This window comes from Triticum urartu, chromosome 1A, assembly GCF_056163025.1.
Source record: "Triticum urartu cultivar PI428250 chromosome 1A, HENAU_Tu73, whole genome shotgun sequence".
In the NCBI taxonomy this organism is placed as follows: Eukaryota; Viridiplantae; Streptophyta; class Magnoliopsida; order Poales; family Poaceae; genus Triticum; species Triticum urartu.
In genome coordinates, this window is record NC_141873.1 from 484,913,166 (window position 1) to 484,933,804 (window position 20,639).

Genomic DNA, 20,639 nt, shown 5'->3' on the forward strand with positions numbered 1-20,639 from the left:
AACTAATAAACCCAGACGAAGGTAGTAGAACTATAAGAATAGGTAGATCTAAAAGGAAATGACACTTGGTGGATCTCAAATTCTCATAATGCTACACAAGCCGTTCAGTCGTGAATGTGATGCCCCGAAGTGTACAAAAAACTTTCCCATCGCACCGTCGGCTACGACTGCCCAAGTCAACCTCCTACCGAACTCTCACCAATCGCGAGGCACATCCAACCCCCGCCCTTCCGCCACATAAGACGGCCGTGCTCCGCTGCCCCGCTCCACCCACCGCCCACGCGCACACCGACACACTCCCACGCATTCCGCCCCCCACAGGCGACAGATCTCGCCATGGCCGACGCCGGAGCTCGCCTCCTGCTGCCGCTGCTCCTCGCCGCCGCGGGGGCCCTCCTCCTCGCCTCCCCCGCCGCGGCGGAGATCCGGGCGGAGTCCTTCCGGGAGGACCCGCGCCACACCATCCTGTTCGAGAAGTTCGGCTTCTCCAAGACCGGCGCCGTCCGCATCATCCTCTCCGGCGCCGCCGTCTCCTCCTCCTTCGCGCGGGCGGACCCCAAGCAGATCGGGTTCTTCCTCCTCGCCGACGAGTCCCTCCTGCAGGCCGCCTCCGAGTCGCGGCCGCCGGCGGAGAAGCGCGCGGAGCCGGACGACCCGACCGGCGCCGACGAGCCCGACCTGTCCGGGTGCGTCCTCTCCAGCCCCTACGTCAAGAAGCTCTTCACCTTCTTTGACATGGAGGGCGGGCACTACAACAAGTCCTTCCCGGTCACCCACCCCGACGAGTACAGCCTCTACTTCGCCAACTGCGCGCCGGAGTCGCTCGTCTCCATGAACGTCCGCACCGAGATGTACAACGCCAACCCGGACGGCTCCAAGGACTACCTCCCCGTCGGCCAGGCGCCCGTCCCGGCCATCTACGGCTTCTTCGCCTTCGGCTACGCCGCGTTCCTCGCCGGCTGGGCCTACCTCACGCTCTCCCGCGACCGCGTGGCGGCCAACCAAATCCACCACCTCATGTCCGCGCTCCTCGTGGCGCGCCTGCTCTACTGCCTCTCCGCCGCCGAGGACCAGCACTACATCCGCGTCACCGGCACGCCGCACGGCTGGGACGTGGCCTTCTACCTCTTCCAGCTCATCAAGGGCGTCATCCTCTTCGCGGTCATCGTGCTGGTCGGCACGGGCTGGTCCTTCCTGAGGCCATTCCTGCAGGACCGGGAGAAGAAGGTGCTCATGGTGGTGATCCCGCTGCAGGTCATGGCCAACATCGCCGACGCGGTCATCGGGGAGACCGGGCCGTTCATGCAGAGCTGGGTGACATGGAACCAGATCCTGCTCTTCGTCGACGTCGCCTGCTGCTGCGCCGTGCTCTTCCCGGTCGTCTGGTCCATGCGGTCGCTCCGGGAGACGTCCAAGACCGACGGCAAGGCGGCGCGGAACCTGTCCAAGCTCACTCTGTTCCGGCAGTTCTACACTGTGGTCATTGGGTACTTGTACTTCACCAGGATCGTGGTGTTTGCGCTGAGGACCATTGCCAGTTACCAGTACCGGTGGGTGAGCATCCTGGCCGAGGAAGTGGCATCAATGGCGTTCTACATGTACATGTTCTACACATTCAGGCCGGCCGAGAGGAGCAAGTACTTCTCTCTCGACGACGACGACGAGGAGGCCGCGGAGATGGTGCTCCGGGAAGAGGAATTCGAGCTCTGAGCATTTGTAATTTTCCGCAACAATGCCGTGAGCTGCAATTGTGCCTTGATTGCTCTCTTGGTAACCTGTTTATCTGATCTGATCTCCCCTCTGAGACTTTAGCACACTATTTATACAGATACCAGGTAGCAGGTATAGCTCATCGTCTTGTATGTACCGCAGGGCTGTAAGATTATATTTGTTCCTCTTCCCTTGTAGCTTCAAATTTTGCCGATGAGACGCAGGATACTAAACTGGATACGTGCAAAGAGGTTCTTGCTTGAAAAGTGCGCAGGGAATTAATTGAGCAGGTGTTACTGTTCAGGCAATGTTTGAAATTTGCTGCAATTTTGTGTGGTGATCAGTCATTTCATTCTTTGACCATTGCTGATCCTTTTGTTTGTCTGTTAACTCAACTTGATGTGGTGATGTATCTTATGATTTGCCACTCATTGCAACGGAAACCCCATTATTCATTTTTATGGGGTTATCCTCCTTTTCAAAGAAAAAAAAAAGTACTCCCTCTGCAGTGATCTAAAAGATCTTATATTACACCCTCCGTTCCTAAATATAAGTCTTTGGAGAGATTCCACTATGAACCAAACTTATATTGTATTTAGGAACGGAGGGAGTAGTTTAAAGAGGGAGTAGTACGTATTTTATTTTATTTTCTAAATTGGGGTTAAAATGAAGCGGGGCTGGGGAGGAAAGGTCCCCTTTCATCCTAAATGGAAGGGAAAAGAAGTCTACTTGAAAAAGGAAAAGCCAGCAACATCAATGAAGGCTCCATGAAGAAAGGTCTGTTGATGAAGAACAGTCCTTTTTTCAGTGCCCTGAAACATCTTCCGGATTAGGTGTAATGCTATCTACAGATTTGCATTTCTGGAATGCATTGTGGTTGGGCATTGTTTGAGATCCTCGTGGAAGCTAAAATGAAGCAAAGCACGTTACTGGTTCCAGTTGGGCGTGTCTAGCGCATGGTACACAACTTGCTTGGTAATGCATCACTGTCCAGCTTTTCCCGTTTCTGTTCCAATGATCCAAGCACCTAACGGCTTAAAACAAGCATGAACACAAATGAAAGTTTGAGGGGACAGTGCACGGAAGGGAGGAGGATATCGACATGGACATGGCATGCCGTCGGTGAGCTCCGAATGATCCATTCCTGACCGGAAACTACGTACATCTCAGAAATCAGAAGATGATAGCAGTGCATGGATCATTAAGAGCTCATCTACACCCATCATGAACAGTAAAATCAAAACAAATACTAGAAAAATTAATAAAAAACGAAAAAAAAATGGCATGGAAGATGTTTCAGAGTGTGAGGTCCGTGCCAAATTTTTTTCATTTGGACATCTGAGTAGCTGTCAGCAAAAAAGATAAAACTTACGCAACATCTTCCATGCAAAAAGAAGTCAGATTGTTTTTAGTTTTTTACTGTTCATGTGGTGTAGATGAGCTCGCGCTCAGACATGGATATTCGGCAGTGCATAAGATACAGTAGCTGCTGACGAGTAGAATGAGAGAGCAGGAGCTAGCGACACTGCCCTAAAAAGGCACTCCTAAATGAAGACAGTGAGTAAAATAGGTTGGGTGCCGGCAATTAGGCCAGTGGTTAGCAACAAACGGCAACACCTCAGGTCTAGGATCTTCCTGTTCCTGTTCTGCTGCGCCTTTTGAGCTTTGATGCTCCACCAAACTCTTCATTTTCTAAGCGGCGGCAGCACCGTACGTCTTTTATCACAGTCCAATAGCTTCAGCAGAATTTATCAACATGTCCGAAACTTCAACATTCAACAGATTCCGTTGGCAAAAAGAAGAGATGTTTTCATAAATTAAGAGGATTGGCTGTGTGTCTGTTTTACAAATAAATTTCCGAATCTTTCTCGTCCCTATCTTTTCCCCTACACCTAGTGTATAAATTGCCTGATACAAAACACAAAATTATAGTTGTTCTAAAACTTTTACAAACAAATATGAGGTTTCTGTAAACATTTCACTCAGATAGCGGCCCGACAGATAAATGTGGCTGTCAGCAGGTAGCCGTCGCTGGTGTTGGTCAATGCTCCGAATTTGCCTTGCGGCAGCTCACCGGAGCTGTGCAACTGCAGCCATCGAGTGGACATGCCCATAGTCCAGTGTGGCTTTCTATCCTCGCTCCAACCTTCTAGGCAAAGAAGCACTCTTGGGCTTCTCAAGCTGATCCATTTCATGTTCCTGTGGCACATAACAGCGTATTCTCATCCGAGCATGTGCAATGCATCCATATGCACCAACACGCCGATGAGTGTACACCTTCTACAATGTACGTGCAAAGAAGTCGTTAACTGCAAGTGACGCGTCACCATGTGCAACCGCATTCTCTGGCTCCGGCATGAAAAGCGTACTAGAAGAAGCCTGTGGAGCAATGCAACGTAATGCCGGGAAAAACATGCAGGATTAGAACATCAAAATAGATTAAACAAATAGTTTACATTTCCTAAAACAAATATACTGTTCTCTAGTATTGGACAAGGTTAGCAACATTTCAGCACAACACTGTAAAGCACTTCATTAGCATGTTCTGCATTAAGTATGTTATAGATCACCCCCCTGCACACTATGACAAGACAATAATCCAACTTTGCACAACTGAAGTGAAACATACCTTCAAGGAATAGCATTAAGGAGTGTATAGTATATTACATTGTCCAGAGAGAGATCATTACCTTTGTGTCTATCTGCAATTCTCCACTGTTATCTACTGAAAGAACGGCACCATGTGCTTTTAACCATATTTCACATTCTTCCAATCTGTCCTCCCCATCTAGTAAGAATCCCAAAACCTGTGCAACATACCCCACAGGTACCGTGGGACGATATGATCTAGACATACATTTTATAGCCTCGAAACGCATCCTCTCCACATATAGATCTGTTGAAGAGAGCTACAGACATCAAAACCTCTTACGGAAACAGAAGTGCATTGAATTAACTTGGAAGGTGGTAAATTGCCCTTACCCATGAGGCAAGAGTTCAAGTTGGGCCCTTGTTTGTATAATTTGAAAAATATTACATAATTGCCAGATGAAACAGCAGCATGAACTGCAAGGGCATGCTTGACAGCTCCATCTTGTTTGGCTTCTTTTGACAAGCTGAAAATAATGTATATATCAAATTTAGTCCACTTATGAACTAAATAGGTTGCTATGGTACTGTTTACAAAATGATACCTTGCCATTGATGACAACAGGTCACGTTTGTTATTAGAGTGTAGCATGACGCAGAGCAAATTGTAGGCAGAGAATTCAAAATAACAACCATTGTTTCCCTCTCTATATAGCCTCTTCAGTTGTGACTGGCACTGCAAAAGGTTGCACATAGAAATAGTTTAAATTATGTCACTCATGCAGCAGTTGAATTACAAATATGTTCATTACAAAGCCACATCATCAAGTTCTAATGTCAATAAGTATTCCTGAACCATTACCAGAAAAGCAATATTTTTCTTTCTTTTTAGTAAAGCATACACTAGATGAACCTGATAACTAGAAAAGCTCTAATAAAGTGTAACCAAACTTCTGATTGCTACTAATAGGAAAGAAAAACCCTTCTTGGGCATTCCGTACAACACTATAAAAAGTTGGTTGCAATGGCTAGCAAACAGAACATGTGCACCACTGTTTGATACTTCGAAAGAATCAGATAAGACAAGACAAACTGACCTGGTTAAATTCAGGTAGATCACCAGCTTGCAGTGCTAAACGCGCATGAGTTTCATAAACCTGAAATAAGAAATCTGAAGGTTAGAAGACAATGGATTGCTTAACTTATTTCCAGTGCAGAACATTAACAAATATTTTCTTTTGGTCGTCTGCACCAGATAACTAATACTCCCTCCATTTCTGTATACAAGGACACTTCGTTTTTCATGTTAAACTTTGACTTGTAATTTTGCTCAATAAAATATGGGTTATATGTCATCAAAAATATATCATCGGAAAGTTCTTTGGAATGTGCATCCAATGACATGCTGCATATAACTCACTTTTTGTTGGTAAAATTAATGGTCAAAGGTTAGCCCGGTGCACGTAGCTCCTGCTTGCGCAGGGTCCGGGGAAGGTAGGCATAAAAAATATGAAGTGGACTTGTATACAGAAATGGAGGGAGTATATCGAGTATGGTATCCTGACTAGCAACTTAAATAGACATATAGACATTGTGCATTTATCAAGTTACTGATATAATGAGGTCCACAGTTCCAGGCAACTGGATGCCATGAAGAACGAAGACTACCTTCACAGTCAGTTCATTCTGGATCCTCTGAACCGTAAGATCTTGGCGAATAGATTTCAGTTGATCACACTTGTAAAGATAATTCTTTTGAGATGTTTCAACCATGGAAAGCGCCTTCTCCAAGACATGTTCTGGTCTTACCTGCAAAGAACGTATTCAGATAAATAAGCAAACAAACAGTAGAATGGATAGACTGCCATCTAGAAATAAAATGTTGCACTGATGCTATCAATGCCTTTCGGTTTAGAGTTATGAAAGACAATTAGTGAGTGTTATTACCGTGGAAGGATCAGGCGCTGACGTGAGGCGTAAATATCGCTTCTCAATTTCTTGACATGTTCCCTTGACTGTCAGTGCATCCCAGTCCATATCCTCGACGGCCAAGCTGCTGCCATCTTTATAACTTCCAGTAACAAGAGCTGAAATGGGTCTTCTTGTATGTATACGAGCCATGGCATCTTTATTCACTGCAGAATTTCTTGACTTTGATGGTGAATCCTTACTCTTCTCAAAACGCTTAGATCTGTGCTCCCTGCGTTTCTTTTCCTCTGGTGAGTTTGCTAATGCTGATGCATTGGCGTAATATTTGGTCAGGTCCTTCTCCTTATCACTATCACTTGAAGTGTTTCCATTTTGTACCACACTTGAATAACTACCCATCTTTTGCTTCTTGGAAAGCCGGTGGCTGATTTTGCTTGAAGGTGCATGTGGAGACTGGAGAGACTTCCCTAAATTCCAACTGTTACCCTGCATAACAGGCAATTAGGTATTTCAGAGAAAGAGCTCGCTAAAGCATAAATGCAAGCATGTGATAATGCATAAATCGATAATGACAGTTTGGAAATTAAAGGCAACAGATAGCAGTGCAGATTCCATTCTGTACGTTCTGTTTGATGGCAAAATTTTAACAAGAGCAGCATGCCAGTTCTCACCATCGTATTTTGGGCTTTCAAATTATTGTGGACATATCCATTCATCAATGCTTTTGCTAGTGGCTCCACCTTTTCAGTAACCTTTTCTTCCGGAACAGGCTCCCACCTACTTTTCAGCCGTCTTTTAGGGGTAGAAGATGTTGGCAAGGAACTTGAATTGTTTGCACTGGTGTAAAGGATAAAAAAAATCAGAAAGCTATGATCCTGGGAACCGCAGAAACAGAAAGAAGGCCTAATAATGGAACTAGATGGCTTGCCGTTTACCAAGCACATAAATAATATGCCAATTTATAAATCTTGCATGGATACCCTTCGGCAGTTAAGGAAATAATTTCCAGTAAACCCTTGAAATGTACCATAATCTGTTTATCTTCTCTTTTATTCCATTAGCCATTAGGACCAATATGATCCGCAATCAGACAAGGTTAGATTTTCATTGTTATTAACTAAGTAATACTTCCCTAGCTCCACTGTACAGTTCTTGCTTGAATTATCAGTGTTACAAATATCCAAGAAGTGCCGAAGCTCATCTAGTGGTCATTATACAATTATTAAAATAATAAAATGCTCTGGTATTTTCTTAGTTTGCAGCACTTCTCTAGGGTGTCAGTCCAAGATGATACCAAAATATGGAAATGGTATGATCTGAAAAATGCAATCATTATAGAGGTTTTCAAAGCACAGCAGTATGGTACCACAAAAATCCAAAGAAACAGACCACAATATTGCCCTACCTGATGCATTTAGGTCTCAACAACACTGCATTGTCACCTTACAGATTTAATTTATTTATATTTTCATTGTTATTAACTAAGTAATACTTCCCTAGCTCCACTGTACAGTTCTTGCTTGAATTATCAGTGTTACAAATATCCAAGAAGTGCCGAAGCTCATCTAGTGGTCATTATACAATTATTAAAATAATAAAATGCTCTGGTATTTTCTTAGTTTGCAGCACTTCTCTAGGGTGTCAGTCCAAGATGATACCAAAATATGGAAATGGTATGATCTGAAAAATGCAATCATTATAGAGGTTTTCAAAGCACAGCAGTATGGTACCACAAAAATCCAAAGAAACAGATCACAATATTGCCCTACCTGATGCATTTAGGTCTCAACAACACTGCATTGTCACCTTACAGATTTAATTTATTTATATTTTCATTGTTATTAACTAAGTAATACTTCCCTAGCTCCACTGTACAGTTCTTGCTTGAATTATCAGTGTTACAAATATCCAAGAAGTGCCGAAGCTCATCTAGTGGTCATTATACAATTATTAAAATAATAAAATGCTCTGGTATTTTCTTAGTTTGCAGCACTTCTCTAGGGTGTCAGTCCAAGATGATACCAAAATATGGAAATGGTATGATCTGAAAAATGCAATCATTATAGAGGTTTTCAAAGCACAGCAGTATGGTACCACAAAAATCCAAAGAAACAGACCACAATATTGCCCTACCTGATGCATTTAGGTCTCAACAACACTGCATTGTCACCTTACAGATTTAATTTATTTATATTTTGGCAGGGATGGGCATATAAGAGAAGCACATACCTTGTTTCGGTCATGGTCAAAAGATTCTCTGGCAAAGGAATCAGCGGTTCAGTGTCCCAATTCTTAGTAAGGAGGGTTCCATTGCTAATAGCTTTGCTTGTGATCTGAAAATAAACATAAAGAAAAGAGAGAAACTGATATGACAAAACCAATCAAACAACTTCAACCATTCAAATGATGTAGCAGAAGCAAGAGAATCAATAAAGGAAAAAAAATGAAACACGGTAATCAATCAGATGCCCAGTAACTGAAGCAACTTCAGTTACAGGACTGACATCAGGCATTTGCTCGTGAATAGCAGCATATGTAGTCACTGAGACATCAAACATGCCAATTTCATTATGCATATATCATTAATATAGGGTGGATAGCACATCAACTCTGTTATGGCTAAGGGCATGTACAATGCAAGTCCTTAGATGTGCTTAGAAAATAGAACTGCGTTTTGTTGCAACCTAAGAAAGTTGAGGTCCTAATTTAATAGCATCAATGCTTGAGTAGGCATTGGTTTATTACAGGCGTGTAGGCAGATAACTATCCCATCTGACTGACATTGATAAAATGATGGCGACTTTTACAAATGGTGGAAACTAACAAAAGCCAATAAAAAGAGACTTCACCTGTTGTATCATGGTTTGGCAAGCAGCCCTCTGGGCCTCATCCTTGCAACGGCTAAGATTCCTCATGGCATAATTACGCAGCGAAAAAGGGAGAGATCTCTAAACATGGGATGAAAAAAAATGTTGGTGAATACGAATACCACAAAATATGACCTAGCGCAGTTGTGTTGTTATAAACATAAGATTTACAGCATTATTTAAGTAAGACGGTCGGGATTAACCAATTAAGATGCACTTTAGGCCTTCATATATGGTAATAACTTACCTTGTGATTCAAAAACAAAGACTAAACCCATAACAGGTACTAACGATGACCAAAAAAAAGGAGAGGAGAAAATTACAGCGTCTGAACCATTTTGAACTGCTTTGTCATCATTCTTCGGCACAGAAACACTAACATAGGCAGGTTTCTTTGCCAAATCAGCACCTACAATTTTCTTCTCACTCTTTGGTATTACCATAGAGAAACCAGGAGCAATTCGAGGAATGGTCGGAATCTGTGTTTTGTTTTCGCTACTGTAAATACCTGTCGTCAAAGAACCCTGCATATTTGGCTGAAGGTTTATCAGAAAACATGGTTGATTGAGAAAATATTTGAGCTTAAACCTTTTGAACCTACACTCTTCTGTTGATCACCATGGTTGTTCAAAGGTACTTGATTCACATTCATATTGTTTTGTGGGTATGCTGGTGCCTGGCTGGCGTAGTAGTTCTGAGACACTGGGACACCTGGTGCCTGATAGGCATACTGGTTTTGGAACCCTGGAGTTACTTGCGCTTGTTGGACGTACTGATTTTGAGGTTCTGGAACGCTTGGAGCCTGTAAAGTAGTAAAACTTAGGTGAAAAGCAAATCTCTTACCATGGTGGAAAAAATGCAAATAACATGCTACAATTCACATGCCATACTACTATTTATCAGTTCGCACTTCAAGGGGTTCAAAAATAGCATGTCAAAGGCCCTAAAGACCTACAGACAACATAACTCTCAAACAAGAAGGGGCATTTTATAAAAAATGGAAGGGACATTGCAGTAGTCCCAATAGAATTGAGAACCGAGCAAGTACTCGGTTGGCAAGAGTGGACGGTTGTAACCTCACCCACCCGCATTCGGTCCGCAGGGTGTCTCATTTTTCTACCTAACAACATACAGGTAAGGGAGGGAACTTCCCCTTTTAACCACCTTTTTTTAAGTCCCAATAGAACAGGTAGTCATTTTTTGTTTCCAGAGTAACAAACATGGCTAGACAAACTAAAGCTTATGAGAAATCATTGTCCAGAATAACGAACATGGCTAGACAGACTAAAACTTGTGAGAAACAATTGGCAGAATCTGATGGAAAAGGCTATATATGGTAACTAACAATTTACAGTGGAAGGAAGCAACATACCTGTACAGGAGGTGCAACAGAAGCACCTGAATTACTTTTCCATGGTGTAGTACCCGGCGGAGGTGGCTCCATACTAGGATAAGAGTAACCAGAAGTGGTGTTAACGACTGTATTATCTATGTTGCTGCTCCCAGCAACTGGATTGCCAGCAGGAGTTGGCACAGAGTGATTGTAATAGTATGGCCACTGGTTGTACTGTTGCTGATATAAGAAAGAATTGGCAGGCACTGTACTGGAACTTTGGGCTGCATTGGTATCGGAGGATGGGTAGTTCTGGTATGACTGGGCATAATTGTTTGCTGAGCTTCCATCATTACGAGTGTCGGTCTGATAATAATAGTTGGTGGTTGCATATCCTGGCGCAGTCTGGTGACCACCAGCATTGTAATATGTGTTACTTGCAGGATCAACGTAAGACCCAGAATTCTGAAATGAAGTAAGAGGCTGATAAGCTGCACCTGAATGTTGGTTTGCTCCTCCTTGCTGCACAGAACAACTATTTGTTGCTTGTGGGTAGTTATAGTAATAGTTTGCATATTCTGCAGGATTGTAGCCATGCTGAAGTGAACTTGAGTAAGGCACATGAGAATGACTTGCATTTGTCAAGCCCATAGTCGACTGTACAGCAGGAGGCGCACTGCTCGCCACATTTTGATTATCTCCTGAAACCGATACATCCCTTTGCGGATCATAGTATACTGCGTCTTGACTTTGATTGGCCACTGGGTAGTTCCACGAACCTGCTGCTGCTGCGCCAGTTGTAGAGGACCATGAATGATCCCCAGAAACTAAAGGCGGATAAGCAGGCTGGTTTGTCTGGCCTGTGCCGCTGACCTGCCATTAAGAAAATTAATCATCATTCAGATAGATTCTAATATGCACCAATGACCAACTACAAAAGGGTTATCCTCAGTGCGGCGTTAATCTAAAAGGCAAGTTCGGTTTTGCGTAGGGTATAAAATGGTTTGGTTGTGCATCGCAGCATTGGTGAAATTAAGATTAACTGATTAAGCAGCACCAGCCTACGACGTGCTTATACACACTATACTGCAGCAAGGCCATTGAATAATATCTTATGTCACGCCTCATGTAAGGGGAAAATTGGCACAAAACACGACAAAACAACACTTGCATGAGTTACTCAAAATCAGCTAGAATCGTTTTATTTTCCAAGCCACAATCGTCAGCTTAGTTGGAGCACATCTCATGCACGCAATTAATTGCACAGCATATCATCACAAGGCTGAACCCTCTACAACCGCAGTGATTACCATAGCTACGAATTGGTTACAGCGGACCGAGACCAAATAGACAAGAACAAGCCAATGCACGGGGCTTATGGCAGGAACCAAACCATCCCTAATACACTTTCTCTGAAAAAAATACTAAAATAGAAATCAACAGGCGGGTCACGTGGCATACCTCGACGCGCGCGGCGTCGGATCCGGCGGCCGGCGCAGCTCCGTGGCTGGCCATCGTCCCCGAGCCCGAACCCTAGCGCGAAAGGGTCAACCGCCGCCGCCGCGCCACGGACGGCGCGATTCAGTTCGACGACGAGCGGGGGAAAATCGGCGGCGGACGAATTGAATTGAAAAAAAACACGGGGAGATCGGGTCAACGGGTTGGTTCGGCGGGGGGGATTCAGGGGGAAATCGAGTGGGCGGGATTGAGGGGGGATTTTTTTGGGCGGAAGCGGGGATGCAGAAAGCGAAGGTGGGGAGAGGAGGATGCGGAAAGCGAGATGTGGGAGAAAGGAGCAGCGAACTTTGTTGGTTGCCCTTTTTGGATGCGTTGCGTCGCGGTTTGGTTGGGTGTCGCAACGAGTTCGTCGGAGACGGAGCAGAGGAGAACGTGCCGGAGACGGAATGAATAACCGCGGCGCTTGCGTGAACGGGCCGTGGGCCTTGGAAGCTATAAGTGGGCCTGTGGCCTGGTCTATTTGAGCCCGGCTGCTGTTAGCGACTCTGCCTTCTTCGGAGAAACGACTCTCCAGAGATTCAGTTAACACAGAGCTGTGGGGAGATTCAGAGAACCGTAGGAACTCAATCAAGAACGGACAGTAAATAAATCATAACATCTCGACGAACTCGCGGAATTTGCACGGTAAGACGATATATTCGATTTCACGACTGGGCTCATGGAGCTACAAGGTAACTAGAGAGATTCTGCGATAGACAGATGGGAGAACAGGTGACATTGTTCCGGCTACAGCTACTGAACATAAGACATGGCAGACTTCTCCCGTCTGCGGCCACAGCGGGGCAGAGTTGCTGACGAAGGGGGGCGCCTATCCGCCGAAGCCGTAGAGGGTGCGGCCCTGGCGCTTGAGCGCGTAGACGACGTCCATGGCGGTGACGGTCTTGCGGCGGGCGTGCTCCGTGTAGGTGACGGCGTCGCGGATGACGTTCTCGAGGAAGATCTTGAGCACGCCGCGGGTCTCCTCGTAGATGAGCCCCGAGATGCGCTTCACGCCGCCCCTCCGAGCCAGGCGCCGGATCGCCGGCTTGGTGATGCCCTGGATGTTGTCGCGCAGCACCTTCCTGTGCCGCTTGGCGCCGCCCTTGCCCAGCCCCTTGCCTCCCTTGCCGCGCCCGGACATGGTCGCCGACGAACTCGCCTTGGTTCGAGCTGAGAGAGCGGATGGAGGTCGAGGCGCGGTGGTGGCTTGTGGGTGTGGTGCTGCGATTTGGGGGAAGCGGGGAGGGGGGTTAAAAGGGGCGGGAGGAAGGCGATGCGTGACCACGGAATTGGGAAGGCCGAGACCGCGATCCGGGTATGGATGCCGCGGATCCGTGACGTGGCGGGAGGCTTGGCGGGGGTGCGCCTGAAAATTTTGGTTCCGTGGGGCGCCAGCTCGAAACCTTTTCTGCGCGTTGCCGCGCTGTCTGTGCGTTTCCTTGGTGGTACGAATTCAGTTTCGCTTCTGTGGTGCTCGTGCGCGACGGCGCGAAAAATGAAGCGGCACCGGAGTGTGCCTAAGCAGTGCCTCAGATTGTCGATGACGTTCTCAAAAAATCACGGTGATTAGATTGAATCAGTGAGGTCTTGTTTGGTGGAGGAGGTTTGGGAAGGTTTGAGGGGAATACCCTCGCAGGGTTCAAAATCCTTAGAAATCCTTATCAGCCCATTTGACACGTGGGGATTGAGAAGGTCAATCCTCTCCGTTCACCATGAATCCCCCTCAATCCATGTGATACAGAAAACCCTTCGAGACATCCATGGAACTGGACGCTTGCTTTGCTGCTGTTGTTGTAGGAGGTTTAACCAAATAGAGGGGTTTATGAGGAGGGAGGAATTAGTGGGTAATTGAGAGGATTGGATGGAAGAGAAGGATTAACCAAATACCCTCGGATCCCCTCCACTCCGAGGCTGCAAAATCTCCCCAATCAAACGAGGCCTGAAGGGTTTTCAGAAATCGTTGGTGTCCACTGACACCAGTGGCTAGAGGGATACTGAATCTTTTGCCTTTTTCTAGCAAGTTCTGGCTGCTGAGTAGGGGCTCCAAGCATACCTGGCCAAACGGGCCGGGCCGGCCCATCGTAATCGTGCCTGGCCCGCCAGGGCACGATTACTATACGGGTCGTGCCGTGCCGGCCTGCGTGCTGCGCCCCCAGGCCCAGGCACGGCCCAGTTAGTAAACGGGCCAGCACGTTGGCCCGTTTAGCACGGTGAGCCGCATATTTTTAACCTATTATTTGACGAATTGAGCGTTTTTAATTTATTTTTACATGTTGGGCTATATATAGATGTATAAAAAAATAAAAATAAAACTTAATCGGGTCGTGTCGTGCCGGCCTGCGTGCCCAGCCTCCAGGCCCAGACACGGCCCAGGGCGTGCCGCGTGCCGGGCCCGGCCCGTTTAGCCTGTGCCGTGTCTGGCCCAAGGCAGGCCGTGCCGGCGTGCTCACGGGCCGGCCCAAAAAAAACCAGCCCATTTGGCCAGCTATAGCTCCAAGTAGATTGCTCGTAGAGAGAGCGTGCCGGTTCCCAGAAAGTGAAGTGACGTGGATCATCATTTGCGCTCTGTTTCTTCCAAGCGATCATGATCTCCGAGAAATACTAGAGTTAGAGAAGATGAAGTGGGTGTAATTTATATGAAAACATTATTTAAACTTGTAACGGCGTACATAAAAACACTGAATTGTCATTTATGTGAGAACACGACGACTCTGGTGTTCCCTTCACTCTATAACAGCAACCTAAACCGCTGTATTGGGTGCCTTGAAAAGCATGGTTGTTCTACTCTGTACCGGACTGGGATACTACAAATCGGGTAGACGCAGCACCAACAGCTTCATACTGCTCGGAGCTTTCCACGGAACTTGTCGTTTCTATTCTACTCCCTCCGTAAACAAATATAAGAGCATATAGATCAACGCTCTTATATTTCTTTACAGAGGGAATACTTCGGTAATCTTGCTGCTGCCCATACTTGATAGTGATTTTTCCATTCTTTTTCATACTAGTGTACATGTATAGTTTTAGCTGGAGAGCCAGTTGTTGGTTGTGCTGGTCTTGCAAAATGAGAGGGTCTTTGTTGTCTAAACTACTTGTATGTCCGTCCATTTAGATCGTTTGTGATATTATGTCGCCTTCTTGTATTAGGTGTTCGGTTTCATAAAGGCGTTCCTGAAGTTGTTCATGTGGGATTGTCAAAGCTGTTGACATCAAACAGAAAAGACTGAAATCTGTATATTGAGTATAATCAATCAAAATGTAGGTTTAATCTCCAATGAGCAGACTTCTTATATAGACTGAAATCTGTAATCAATCAAAATGTCGGTTTAATCTCCAATGAGCAGTTAACACGAACCACATCATAAATTGGTCGTTGTGAGTACACATTACAAGTCAGACAGCAAATTTCTCCACCACTCTGGATTTGGTGGAGCATAGCAACTCAATCTAGAAATTGATGTACGAAATGCAGACTAATCCCGGTCGAACTTCCTGAAGTTGTACATGCCACTAAGGAGCAGATTCCCTTAAGTAAATTGTATTACAAAGCCCATTACTGTTCTGACGGAATGATGATTTTGCAATCTGTATTATGTGTTCTCAAGAGATTGGTAGACAATTTACAAGGCCCTTGACCCAAAAGATTATCAATCATCAAGATTATTTGTTTTTAGGATTACAAGATTCACTGATCACTGTACAATTTGCCCCTTTTTATCTGAAATCACATAAAAGAAGAAAGCATTCTTACCGTAATCATGTCAAGTCTGAAACAAATAATCCGAAATAGATAATATCAAACTCACAAGCATTGGATCACAAGCAGTAGATGATCAGATGACACTTACTGTTAACGAATTTCCAGGCTACTGGATCTAAGCTATACTGCCGAAAAGCACACCAGGAGCTGCTGTTCCCATGATTCAAGATGTTCTTGTGTCACTCCTAAAGCATTGCAAAATTAGCAAAACTGAAATGGATCATTCTGCTGATAAGCTAGCTACTTAACAGAGTGCTGCAAATAAATCCAGAGGAAATGGTGCTCTTGGATTTAACTAATCGATAACCTGATTTGCCCTGCCAATATGTTAATCTGTACTACGGGTCAAGGATCGACGACAGATCAAACTAAAGAAAAGTATCTGAAATGTGCCACATCGTTACACACAAAAAAAGAGGAACGCAGCATTTGCACAGAATTCACGACAAGGGATGCAGGTTTCAGTTCAAACTCCGGATGCAAACATCTTCATTACATAATTTCATGATTCAGCTAAACATACAGAGGAAATGGGGAAACAAGGCGTTTTCCATCTGAGATTTCTTGAGGGAGGGCGACACTACTAGGAACGGGTGGACTAACACATCGGAATCTGCAGGCGGCGACGAAGACTGACGACCATCTGGCAGCGGGGACTAGCGGCCTAGCCGCCGAAGCCGTAGAGGGTGCGGCCCTGGCGCTTGAGGGCGTAGACGACGTCCATGGCGGTGACGGTCTTGCGGCGGGCGTGCTCCGTGTAGGTGACGGCGTCGCGGATGACGTTCTCGAGGAAGATCTTGAGCACGCCGCGGGTCTCCTCGTAGATGAGCCCCGAGATGCGCTTCACGCCGCCCCTCCTCGCCAGGCGCCGGATCGCCGGCTTGGTGATGCCCTGGATGTTGTCGCGCAGCACCTTCCGGTGGCGCTTGGCGCCTCCCTTGCCGAGCCCCTTGCCTCCCTTGCCGCGCCCGGACATGGCTGACGATCCTCTTGGAGCTGCTGCGCGAGTGGGATTGGGGGAGGAGTGGTGATGGGTGCTGTGATTTGCGAGAAGGGGGAAGGGGATTTTAAAGGAGGCGAGGGGTGGGATGAGGCATGTGCCTGCCGTCCGATTCGGATGGATCGGACGGTCGAAACGGCGATCCGGGGGAGAGTTGCCGCGGATCGATGACCTGGCGGGCGGTGCCGATCGGTGTGTGGCGCGGTGGGTCGCAAATTTCTACAGAACAGGCGGGAGCTCCAAAATTTTGGGCTGTTGGGCGGCTTCTCGTGGGGGTTATGCGTTTTCTTCTATTTTGCGAATTCAAACATTGTTGCGATTTATTATTTAATATGATTTTTGTTGTGATTGCGATCCTTTTTTTTAATATGTTTTTGTGACACGGAGCATGAACGAGCCTACAATACAAGTACTCGTACAATATCAGCACCCAAACTTAAGCTTTCAGGTTCTAGTCCGCGTGTAGTCTACAAGCAGTACAGATGATCAATGCCTGAGGCCAGGGCCAGTCTCAATATGCCATGATAATTTCTGAGGTGAAGCGTCTCATGGGTCTAATGGAGTGTTGTGTTACTCATATTTCTAGATAGCCGAATAATGTAAGTCACACGTTAGCAAACTTCAGGAGGACAGAGGAACGAACTATGGTATGGATCCATTCCGGCCCTCGTAACATCCCTACTTTGTGTAGGGATAAACTTCTTTGCTCTTGAGTAATATACTCCTTTTACCCCCGCAAAAAAAAGGTTCTAGTTCGCATGGGTCCGCTTCCCTACGCTAGCCGCCGCCACGAGCCAGACGACTAGGAAGGCAATCTTCTTCCATCGATCTCTACCGGCCAGGGCGCTAGACCCCTCTCCCTCCGGCTGCTGCTCCGGTGAAAGGAGGGATGGGGATCCCGTTCCTCCGCTCTGTAGTTAGGGTTTGGATTTATAGGTCGTGGTACACCGTTGGGGTGATGGGAGCAGCGCCCGGGCGAATAAATCTGCCTCAACTCCACGGGAACTTCACTCCCACCCCGACGGTGCCCTTCATGGCGGCGTCTCGGAGTTGATGGCATCGTGTGTTTGTCGGTCCTTCAGATCGGCAACGTTAGGGTTCATGGATGGTGTCGGCAAGGACAAATTTACGTGACTTACATGAGTTGGTTAAAATTCCATGGCTTGTGCTAGGAGACTTTAATGAAATTCTATTAAATTCAAAGAAGGAAGGAGGCAATCCAATGCCCATGAGATTTATGCAATATTTCCAGGACTGTCTAGATCATTGCGGCCTAAGTGATATGGAATTTGTGGGTGATAAGTATACATGGAGACGTGGCAAAATTAGGGAAAGGCTGGACATATCGATGTCTTCGTCAGAATGGAGAAATTTATTTCCTTTTGCTGCGTTGGTTAATGAGAGTATGACAAAATCAGATCACCGTCCAATTGTTGTGGACACATAGTACTTTAAGGCAGATGTATCACAGAATAAACAAGCTACTAATCATTTTAGAGGATTAGAAGAGTTAAGAAGGGGCCCTATGATAGATGAAGCTTTGGAGAGACAAAGACAAATCTTGGTGATATTAGAGGATCTGTTTGAGCGGGAAGAAATATTCTGGTTGCAAAGGGGGCGGGCGATTTGGCTGAGACATGGTGACAAGAACACCAATTTTTTCATCATTTTGCTACAGCAAGGAAGAAAAGAAACCTAATTAAAATGTTGCTTGATGATAATGGTAACATAGTTGAAGGTGATTCTTTAGCCATTCTGATTAATGATTATTTTTCGGGCTTTTTTACGTCCGAAGTTAATGTAGCAAATGGGGAGGTTCTAGATAAAGTAAAACCTCGAGTGACACCGGCCATGAACGATCACCTTCTCGCACCATTTACATCTGAGGAGGTGAGAAAAGCTCTTTTTGATATAGGTGATCTAAAGGCACCGGGTCCCGATGGACTGCATGCAGCTTTTTATAAGCGTTTCTGGGTAATGTTAGAAGAGGATTTGGTGAAGGAGGTATTGGAGGCAGTTAATACTGCAGTTATACCAGAAGGATGGAACGACACAGTAATAGTGTTAATTCCAAAGGTGGACAAACCAGAGAAATTATCTCATTTCGGCCAATATCTTTGTGCAATGTGGTCTACAAAGTTATAAGTAAAATGTTGGCTAAAAGGCTGAAAGGTATATTACCCGAGGTGATTGGAGAGGCTCAGAGTGCTTTTGTCCCGGGTAGACTCATAACTGATAATGTTTTGGTTGCTTATGAGAGTGTCCATAGAATTAAAAGGAAGAAGGGTAATCATGGTCTTTGTGCGGTAAAATTGGATATGCGCAAAACATATGACCGTGTGGAATGGTGCTTTCTTGAAGGAAATATGTTCAGAATGGGATTTGATGTTACATATTCAGTGAGATTTAATTCACAGATAACATAAAGATTGATCCCACCACGGGGGCTCCGACAGGGTGATCCACTTAGCCCATATTTATTTTTGTTGGTGGCAGAGGGTTTATCAGCCTTATTGTCGGATGCTGAAGAAAGAGGAGCAATCAAAGGGGTGAAGGTCTGTCATGATGCTCCCTCGGTATCACACCTTCTATTTGCCGACGATTCTTTAATTTTGATGAAAGCAGATGTGGCTAATGCAAATACATTAAAGGGTATTCTGCAATCATATTGCAACGCGTCCGGTCAAATGGTAAGTGAAGCTAAATGCAGCATATATTTCAGTCCAAATACTTCTGTTGATAAAAGGGTTGAGGTGTGCACAACTCTTAATATTTTAGTGGAGGCATTGTCAGAAAAATATTTGGGTCTACCCTTGTTAGTTGGAGCAGACAGCAGTGACAAATTTCAATATTTGGTGGATAGAGTTTGTCAACTAGTTCAAGGTTGGAAAGAGAAAACATTATCCATTGGAGGTAAAGAGGTTCTGCTTAAAGCTGTAGCCCAAGCTCTTCCGACATATGCAATGTCTGTATTCAGGATTCCAAAAAAAATATGTAAAGGAATCACGGATGCAATAGCGCAGTGTTGGTGGGGCGATGACATCAGTAATAAGAAGATGCACTGGTTTTCCTGGTGGAAGATTTGTGTTCCAAAAGAGATAGGAGGAATGGGGTTCAGAGATCCTCACTGTTTTAATTTAGCTATGTTAGCTAAACAAATATGGAGATTAATTGAGGCTCCGGACAACTTATGCGCAAGAGTTTTGAGAAGTAAGTACTATCCTGATGGCAAGATACTTAATGCTAAACTTAAATCAGGTTCATCTTTTACTTGGCAGAGTATATTGTCAGGGCTCAATACATTTAATAAGGGAGCGATCTGGCGTGTCGGAGATGGTCAACAAATTGATATTTGGGAGGATGCATGGCTACCGTAAAGTAATAACGGGAGGATTTTGACGCCCAAAGGTCACTGTTTGCTAAAACATGTCCAGGAACTGATTGATCCTAGTTCAGGAGTATGGGATTGCTACGTCTTGAGCTTGCATTGGTTTTCCCCGAAGAGGAAGGGATGATGCAGCAGAGTAGCGTAAGTATTTCCCTCAGTTTTTGAGAACCAAGGTATCAATCCAGTAGGAAGCCACGCTTAAGTCCCTCGTACCTGCACAAAACGATAGCTACTCGCAATCAACACGATTAGGGGTTGTCAATCCCTTCACCGTCACTTACGAGAGTGAGATCTGATAGATATAATATTTTTGATATTTTTGGTATAAAGATGCAAAGTAAAAAGTAAAGGCAAAGTAAAAAGCAAAGCAAGATTAGAGCGATGGAGATTAATATGATGAGAATAGACCCGGGGGCCATAAGTTTCACTAGTGGCTTCTCTCAAGAGCATAAGTATTCTACGGTGGGTGAACAAATTACTGTTGAGCAATTGACAGAATTGAGCATAGTTATGAGAATATCTAGGCATGATCATGTATATAGGCATCACGTCCGTGACAAGTAGCC

At 45.4% G+C, this 20,639-nt stretch overlaps 4 protein-coding genes across 6 annotated transcripts; 1 reads left to right on the forward strand and 3 right to left on the reverse strand.

The window, feature by feature from the left end:
• The first annotated feature begins 247 nt into the window (after nucleotides 1–247).
• LOC125520944 (protein CANDIDATE G PROTEIN-COUPLED RECEPTOR 7) lies at nucleotides 248–2,057 on the forward strand. Its single transcript, XM_048685987.2, has one exon. The coding sequence runs from the start codon at nucleotides 337–339 to the stop codon at nucleotides 1,708–1,710; it is 1,374 nt and encodes a 457-aa protein (XP_048541944.1). The 5' UTR covers nucleotides 248–336; the 3' UTR covers nucleotides 1,711–2,057.
• A 1,441-nt stretch (nucleotides 2,058–3,498) lies between these two features.
• SAC3A (SAC3/GANP/Nin1/mts3/eIF-3 p25 family) lies at nucleotides 3,499–12,313 on the reverse strand. 3 transcript variants are annotated; one of them, XM_087526482.1, is made up of 14 exons: nucleotides 11,890–12,313; nucleotides 10,468–11,301; nucleotides 9,697–9,897; nucleotides 9,419–9,619; nucleotides 9,078–9,176; nucleotides 8,458–8,561; nucleotides 6,900–7,065; nucleotides 6,247–6,714; nucleotides 5,968–6,108; nucleotides 5,397–5,456; nucleotides 4,905–5,035; nucleotides 4,693–4,826; nucleotides 4,401–4,606; nucleotides 3,499–4,089 (listed from the first exon to the last, which is right to left on the reverse strand). In XM_087526482.1, exons 1-14 carry the CDS (start codon nucleotides 11,941–11,943, stop codon nucleotides 3,991–3,993), a joined length of 2,898 nt encoding a protein of 965 aa, XP_087382608.1. In that variant the 5' UTR covers nucleotides 11,944–12,313; the 3' UTR covers nucleotides 3,499–3,990. The 3 variants fall into 3 exon arrangements, with proteins under 3 accessions (XP_087382608.1, XP_048541959.1, XP_087382609.1); XM_048686002.2 differs by having other exon boundaries at nucleotides 9,419–9,631; XM_087526483.1 differs by lacking the exon at nucleotides 11,890–12,313 and having other exon boundaries at nucleotides 9,419–9,631; nucleotides 10,468–10,833; nucleotides 10,926–11,181.
• A 249-nt stretch (nucleotides 12,314–12,562) lies between these two features.
• On the reverse strand, nucleotides 12,563–13,166 carry LOC125532936 (histone H4). The gene has a single exon (XM_048696784.2). The coding sequence runs from the start codon at nucleotides 13,064–13,066 to the stop codon at nucleotides 12,755–12,757; it is 312 nt and encodes a 103-aa protein (XP_048552741.2). The 5' UTR covers nucleotides 13,067–13,166; the 3' UTR covers nucleotides 12,563–12,754.
• A 2,958-nt stretch (nucleotides 13,167–16,124) lies between these two features.
• Nucleotides 16,125–16,741, reverse strand: LOC147991833 (histone H4). The gene has a single exon (XM_087526484.1). The coding sequence runs from the start codon at nucleotides 16,659–16,661 to the stop codon at nucleotides 16,350–16,352; it is 312 nt and encodes a 103-aa protein (XP_087382610.1). The 5' UTR covers nucleotides 16,662–16,741; the 3' UTR covers nucleotides 16,125–16,349.
• Nucleotides 16,742–20,639: the final 3,898 nt, after the last annotated feature.